At 36.4% G+C, this 8292-nt stretch overlaps 2 protein-coding genes across 2 annotated transcripts; both read left to right on the top strand.

Moving 5' to 3' along the window:
* Positions 1–2819: 2819 nt before the first annotated feature.
* LOC135735447 (uncharacterized) lies at positions 2820–6736 on the top strand. The gene is made up of 9 exons (XM_073814605.1): positions 2820–3099; positions 3182–3304; positions 4456–4686; positions 4842–5006; positions 5274–5396; positions 5479–5661; positions 5854–6054; positions 6302–6424; positions 6519–6736. The coding sequence occupies exons 1-9, from the start codon at positions 2949–2951 to the stop codon at positions 6734–6736; spliced, it is 1518 nt and encodes a 505-aa protein (XP_073670706.1). The 5' UTR covers positions 2820–2948.
* A 76-nt stretch (positions 6737–6812) lies between these two features.
* LOC141282084 (dromaiocalcin-2-like) lies at positions 6813–7763 on the top strand. Its single transcript, XM_073814558.1, has 4 exons — positions 6813–6898; positions 6967–7101; positions 7210–7315; positions 7545–7763. Exons 1-4 carry the CDS (start codon positions 6839–6841, stop codon positions 7616–7618), a joined length of 375 nt encoding a protein of 124 aa, XP_073670659.1. The 5' UTR covers positions 6813–6838; the 3' UTR covers positions 7619–7763.
* The last annotated feature ends 529 nt before the right edge of the window (positions 7764–8292 follow it).

Raw genomic sequence — 8292 nt, 5'->3', positions numbered from 1 at the left:
TGGCGGCAGTTTTTGAATCAGTTTGCGTCAAGATCTGATATTTACAGCGGATTGTCATCATTTTTGCATCTTTTCTTCAAATAAATCGATTGTTTGACCTCGGTACACTTGATATATTTTAAGTACATTTTTGAATGCTGTGTTAATATTATATAATAAATAAATGGTTACGTTATTTGCCCTAAATGCCTGAATAGTGTAATGTGTAATAAAATACAATTAATCCTGGTGGTTTAAATTGAAAATGTTATACTTGTACATGTCATCATAGCAAAATGATACCTCAAAATATCATTTTATACACTCATATATTAAGTTTCACCTGCTGCCGGTATAGGCGCTAATTTACTAAATGCATCTATTGGTCTTATTTGGTTAAATGGACAAACGGCCAAAGCAATCGTATGGGTTGGACTGAGGATATGTTGCCTTTGAGGGGTGTTTAGACTTCACCAAGTAAAGAATCCAACCAGAACAAATTATCACTCATTGATCAACACATGCCAACCTTATGGAAACCATTCTAAACACCTGTCACATTTACTTAAAAAATTAAAGTAATTTAAATACTTGTCATAAAACACTTGTTAACTCTTGTAAAACATCACTTAGGTCGTAACAGACTTAAAGTTTTCACCTACATTTTGGAAGGGTCTTTCAAATAAATAAGCTGAAATCAACACACAGCAGATAAATCTGAGTTATTCCCTCCCTTTGATAAGTTTGACTGTCATAAAGAACAAACTACAGAAGATAGAGTATCTGAATCAAAAACCAAAACCAAAACAAAACATCTGCGCTCTTAAAAATTATATTAGAAGAACTACTTTAGAGCTTTTTACATCTTCTGTGTCACAAAAAGCTCTTTGTAGTTGCTAAGATTCATCAGAATAAAGAAAAGATTAAAAATGATTGTTTTGACTGAATGGTTCTTCCAGTAGCATCCGCCGTGAAGAACATTTTGTAGCACCTTTACTTTAGGAGTTTCACAGGGATCTCAAAAATATCTCTAAATATACTCTTAAGTTTTCAAATAAAAAGTAATCTCAGAAGTCAGAAAGGTCATTGCAAACACAATTCTCATAAAATTCGAAACATCTGAGACTGTCGAAACTGAATGTCTCCTCTGTTCACACTATTTCATCTATTTCTTGGCCTGGGTCAAAGACTCAATGTGCTGACAGTAATCTCAGTTAAAGTGTGACATGGGTCAGAATGTCTGAGATCAAAGAGCAGATTATCAGAAGTAAAGAGACAAAGGTAGATGATAGATTCAATGAGACACGATAACAAGTGCATGTAAACCTCTAAAGCAGGTTATTATCTGTCTGAAGAAGCCGGAGCACAGGCGGACGGCTCGGTCAATACTGCAGCACATCGGGAATCTGTAGAGGAATAAACATCACAGGTAGATTTTAACATGAACTAACTAATGAAAATAATACAGATAAAAACATTAAACTGTGTTTGTTACTTTCCACAGGATGTTAAGGGCTGTTTTGCTACTGTTAGTGGTTGTTGGTAAGATTGATCTACATTTCTCATTTTTTAAAAATATTTTTAAAATAATAATTTTTTTTAAAGGTTCAAGATTACAAGAATTTTAAAGAGGTGTCAAAAGAAAGCTTAATAACTAAAATAACATTTTCTTTTATACATTTTACGAGGGTATCAGAGGCCACCAAATACAATTCATGGTATTACATTGAAATTCATAAATTAAGAAAATATGAGAATATATATATATATATATTAATGGCAGTGGGTCCTCTAGTACTGTAACTCTATCTTTGCATTGTACATATGAACTTTAACCTGTTTAATCATATCACCACATACTGTATGTTATCTTGTAAATATTGTATATGGCACATTGCAACATTTTATCTGTTAGATTATAACCTGTGCTGCCACATTGAGTCAGAATGAGCACATTTTTTTTAATTACTTATTTATATTTATAAAAAAAATACATGGCTACACGTGTTTGAAGTTGACAGAGTTAACTTAAAGATTTGTGAGGGTCCAAAAACAAAATCACCGCATCCATACCTTAAAATCACAGTAAAACTAATAGATTTAACACAGACAAAGTCAAAAACAATATCTATAGGAAAAATATATGTTCAACTTTTTTCTTTCTGTTATTGTTTGATTGACATTGAGACAGACAGCTTTAAGATCTACTGTAATGCAAGGATCTACTGTAACACACCAAATCCCCAACATTTAACCAAACATTTAATTAAGACATAACAAATTATTTTTAAAACTGTGTAGATATCAGGTGCATGCTTCACATCTGTCAGTCAGCGCGAGGAAAATTGTTTTCGAGTCTTGTCACTCTAATAACTCTTTTATCATTAATCAGGTACCAAACTTTATTTCTCTTAAAAACTAATTTAACATCAAGCAAGTCTTGCACTTTATTTACTAATTCCTGCATGTTTAAAACCCAAAACCAAAATGAGGATGGACACGCATCTTTGTATTTAGCACAGTAAACCTTTCAGAAAATGTACAAATTAAGATCATTTTAGATATGACTATTAAGAGCATTGGGATCGCTAGACGAGGACTTATAAAAACCTACATTTTGAGCAAAATCTATATTACACTTTATCGCCTGTAGCTCAAAAATTAGATCATGTGCATTCCCACTAATTTTACCTCATATAATACCTCTACTGCACAAAACATTATACATCCACCAACATACAGACATTAATACTGTCATATAACTAATGCAGAAATATACAATAATTTCTGGGGACAGGTGGCCATTTGAATTGTTGGATATGTGTGCAGGTCTCCATGCAAGACCACTGCAAGATGTCCATCGACTCAGAAAGAGTGAATGGAAACTTAAAGGCCCACAACTGGTCCAAGATGAACTCAAGGAAGACACAGTCCACTGGAAGAGCAGAGAACCTTCACATCATTCAAAAATGATGAAGATGAACACTGAGGAGAACCACGACTCGGTTCCTGTGGAGGAACGTAGGCAGGGAACAGAACCGTCCAGACGCTTCCTGATGGACCTGAACACTGGCATGCTGAAGGAGGAGGTTGGAGAAATGAACAGAAGAGTCGCCGGCTGTAAGTGTGATGAATTATTTACAACTATAACTGTCATCAGGGAAGATTTTGTGTATTTTTAATTCAGTTTTTTGTCTCACAGACTATAATCCTTCAGCGTATGAGATCAGACAGGGAACTCAGAAATCTCAAGTGACTCTGGTGGATCCTGTAACTGGACAGAGGATGTATCCACTAACAGAGATGCAGAGGAGCACAGCACCATGTAAGTCCTAATAGTGAAATGTCCTAAAATATCTTTAAAAATGTATCAAAGGATATGAAAATACAGCATCAAGACACATTGTACTGTAACTGAAGTATAATCGAAATATAGCCTCGGAAAATTAATTAAAACATCTGATAAATTCTGTGGGTTGTGCTCTGAAGATTCACTGACCCAAATATAACTTAAAAGCATTTAGCCAGTCATGTGGAAATTGAAATGGTCGGGCTATCTGAACTTGTCAAAACCCACATAATCAAGAGGGAAAAATGATCTTCTTATACCAACTCAAATGTTATAAGCCAAATAAAATTATAATACGTCAACTAAACTGCAGTTCACCATGGGTTTAGAAAATCATGCTGTTTGATGTTTAAGATCAGTCAAATTTTATAGATTTTATATCAGTTTAATCATGCCAGATACAACAGGTGCACACATGTACCTTTATAAAACATCTGTTAAAGAAACGCATGGGCTATAAGATTAAGGTGGAGAGCATAGCTTGTTTCAGAAAAAAAACATATGAGAAAGTTTTCATGGCAGACATAAAAATAAGGACAATATTGAGATATCTGAAACTAGAAGAGGTGACTGAGGTAAAGGTCTTCACGGGTCCACTTAGATCTGAAAACCTATGGTCCGTCCCGAGACCTGAGCGTGATCAAGTCTAAAAAAATTCACGTGAGCCTCAGACACGGGTTGGGTATAATATTAGCGTCATTGGGTCTAGGGTCAATTAAAATAAATGTATTTTTGCAGAACAGATCCAAGAAAACCCCAACTATCTTGCGTGTGTGCATCGAGTCATTTTACTTGGACACTTGGTTGGGTCAGATTGGGGTCTTATTTTATTAGGTTTGTCTCGGGTCGGGTCTTTATTTGAAAAAAAAAAATAATGCACGTTGGGTTTGGGTAAACCACCTGTGGATAAAATACAATGTCATTAAATTATGACTCACTTTAATGCTTAATAAAGGACAAGAGACTCTCAGGAAACACAGAAATATGTCTTGCTCATAATTTCCAAATATCCTGTTAAAAAAATCACCATCAATGATGACAGAATTTGGGTGACTGATCCTTTAAGAACTGTCCATAATACCTGCACATTAGGCATACAGTACATGACTCTCGGTTATTTTCAACAGTGGATGAGTTCAGACAGGGCACAGAGTACAGACCACAAGTCCTGAAGATACTGAGAATGCGTGACATCTTAAGATCGCAGTACAGCGCTGCTGGAGAGAAACATGAACAGAGAGAAGTCTCTCCTGAGATACACCATCATGGTACTGAACCTTCCAGAAACATCTTGATGGACCTGAACGCTGGTCAGCTCAAAGAAAAGAGAAATGAGATGGACAATAAAGCAGTAGGCTGTAAGTATCATCCTGAAATATTTGAAGAAAGAGATCTTTATGTGACTGACCACATGGGAGATGTTAAATGCTGGTCTTTCCTAAAGGGAAGCTGTAAGGTTTTAATGTAAACCTGAATGCTGGTCTGTTTACACTTCTATGATCTTCATTCTCAGCTAAATGGGAAGTGGTTTCTGGTCCAGATCATGAAGGAAACCATCAATTAGTTCCTGTGGAGGAACGTCGGCAGGGAACAGAACCATCTAGACGCTTCCTGATGGACCTGAACACTGGCATGCTGAAGGAGGAGGTTGGAGAGATGAACAGAAGAGTCGCCGGCTGTAAGTCTGAAAACCTTGCTGAAATAAAACCGTTTAAAACAGACTATACTGTAGTGGTTAGCTAGTTATTCAGACTGGCCAGAATGGTGTGTTTGTTGTTTTAAAGGGTTTTGAGCCATCTAGTCAAGTGAAAACACCAACCTGGCAAGTCTGAGAGATAGCTAAGATGAGACAACTGGTTTAAGATGTATTTCATAAGTGGTTAGCAATAACAGCATGATCCATGGAGATTTTGTGTATCTTTACTTGAATGTTTTTGTCTCACAGACTATAATCCTTCGCCGTATGAGATCAGACAGGGAACTCAGAGATCTCAAGTGACTCTGGTGGATCCTGTAACTGGACAGAGGATGTATCCACTAACAGAGATGCAGAGGAGCACAGCACCATGTGAGAGCTTCAAAACATCTCACAAATGTTATAGCTTATCTTTAAACATTAAAAAACTATTTTTTGTGCTGTTTCTTCTCAGTGGATGAGTTCAGACAGGGCACCGAGTACAGACCACAAGTCCTAAAGATACTGAGAATGCGTGACATCTTGAGATCACAGTACAGCGCTGCTGGAGAGAAACATGAACAGAGAGAAGTCTCTCCTGAGATACATCATCATGGTACTGAACCTTTAAGAAACATCTTGATGGACCTGAACACCAGTTAACTCATATAACACAGAAACAAAATGGACAGTAATGCAACAGGCTGTCATGATAACAAATTACAGACTATTGTGCAATGAAATATCTGCTGACATTGCAGATCCAATTTTATGTCATTAACTCATTGACTTTGAAGGTAAACTACAGTGATTGCAAGCTTGGATACATCTTAATTGTGGTTTTCATTAGCAAACCGATGGGAAGTGATGGCTGGTTCTGTGCATGAGGGAAAAGAAAGACAGTACTCTTCTGGACATGAGGTGGACCACAAACCAGTTCCTGTGGAGGAACGTAGGCAGGGAACAGAACCATCTAGACGCTTTCTGATGGACCTGAACACTGGCATGCTGAAGGAGGAGGTTGGAGAGATGAACAGAAGAGTCTCCGGCTGTAAGTCTGAAAACCCTGCTGAAATAAAACCTTTTAAACCAGACTATATGTAGTGGTTAGCTGTTCATTTAGACTGGCCAGACTGGTGTGTTTCTTGGTTTTAAAGGGTTGCGGGCCATCTAGTCAAGTGGACACACCAACCTTGCCAGTCTGAAAGATAGCTAAGATGAGACAACTGGTGTAAGATGTATTTCATAAGCAGTTAGCAATTACAGTAGGATCCATGGAGTTTTTTTTATTCTCACAGACTATAATCCTTCGCCGTATGAGATCAGACAGGGAACTCAGAAATCTCAAGTGACTCTGGTGGATCCTGTAACTGGACAGAGGATGTATCCACTAACAGAGATGCAGAGGAGCACAGCACCATGTGAGAGCTTCAAAACATCTTACAAATGTTATAGCTTATCTTTAAACATTAAAAAACTCTTTTCATTACCTGTTTTTGTGCTTTTTCCTTTCAGTGGATGAGTTCAGACAGGGCACCGAGTACAGACCACAAGTCCTGAAGATACTGAGAATGCGTGACATCTTGAGATCGCAGTTCAGCGCTGCTGGAGAGAAACATGAACAGAGAGAAGTCTCTCCTGAGATTCATTTTCACGGTACTGAACCTTCTACAAACATCTTGATGGACCTGAACAATCCAAGGCTAAAGTCACATTGTCCAGAACTTCCTTAGAAAAATAACAAAAATGTATGAGACTTAAAACTGATTTCAAAATAAAGCTACTGTATGGCTCTGTGTTTGACAGAAATGCCTGTAGCTGTCTGCCATGGCGAGATGATTCACGGAAGGTGCTACCATTTCAATCCAACTCTACAGACATTCAACGAAGCTGAGGTAACCCTGTCAAAAAGTTGGCTTATGAAAAGTCGTTAAATACTTGAGCATATCAAATGTTTTTGTAGGCATCCTGTAAAAAACTGTCTCCAGAAGGACATCTGGCATCAGTGCCGAACGCAGATGTTCATAAACAGCTTGTGACGATGGTGGCCAAAGCAAAGAAAACTCCAGTTTTGACATGGCTTGGAGGAATTCAGAAGGTGAGAGAGAGAAATAGCATAAATAATAAATAAGTAATAAATACTTAAAAATAAAAAATAATTAAATAAATGAATGAATAAATAAATATGTATTCCTGACCACAACAGAAAAACAAGTTCCAATGGATAGATGGTTCCTCCTGGGGATACAGTGATTGGATGCCCACTCACCCCCAGAAAAACACAATGTCCTGCCTTGAGATGTTCAGATTTGGTAAAATTAATCGTTTTTCACTTTTTCTTAGTAATAATCATTACATTACCAGCTGAGATACAGTATAAGATATTATAAGGTTTTGCAACTCACTTTAAGTCATCATTCTGAACACATTTGAACCTCCAGCTCTTAAGTTAAACAGAATTAAAGGCCAAAGCAAGGAATGATTTTTTACTTTAAATATTTTTATTTCTTTCTGTTTCTCTTTCTTAACCATTTATTTCAGATGAGAGTTGGTGGACAGAGGTTGACTGTGATGAGCAGAGAGCATTCATCTGTTCTTATCCAATGACAGCATGAAGACCTCATGATCCACTAATGATCATTATAAGCTTTTCTTTGATTTAAAAAAATACATTTATGTCATTAATGATCATGGAAACTTCTATTAAACTATAGTTTGATAAGGTTTATTGGTAAATGGACTGCTCTCCAGAAGGAGCACTTCATACAAAATAAAAGCATTGCAAAATCTACTAATAAGTTTTAAATGGTTTTATTACTGGATGTTATCATACATTTCACTTAACAGCACAACTGTTATCATAAAGATTTTAATAAATGTTTCCAGACACCAAGTTACCAAAGTCATTTCAATCAATTATAAAATAGTCTTCACTGTGTCCTTATTTATTTTAAGTGACAAAGTAGGCCTACCCAGTGATATATTAAATAAATATATTTATCTATCTATATATACTATTATAACTGTTTTAAAAACTACTTACATGGTGAGAGTCCACATTCAATTAACACACTGGTTCTTTATCCAGGTAAATGTGGGTAAGGGTTACCACAGCTTATAGAGTAACTAATTATTATCGATTAATAACTTTAAAAGAAAACAGAGAATATCAACCAGGAAAATCAATGCGGATGAAGTTAGATAATAAGATAAAGTCGAATTTATCAGCAGAAAACGCGGGACTTTATTTAGGGGCGGAGTCGAGTTGGGGGCGTGTCAACTAAATGGA

The sequence above is a fragment of the Paramisgurnus dabryanus genome, chromosome 4 (assembly GCF_030506205.2).
Source record: "Paramisgurnus dabryanus chromosome 4, PD_genome_1.1, whole genome shotgun sequence".
Lineage (NCBI taxonomy): Eukaryota > Metazoa > Chordata > Actinopteri > Cypriniformes > Cobitidae > Paramisgurnus > Paramisgurnus dabryanus.
This window is presented reverse-complemented; position numbering and strand designations above follow the sequence as displayed.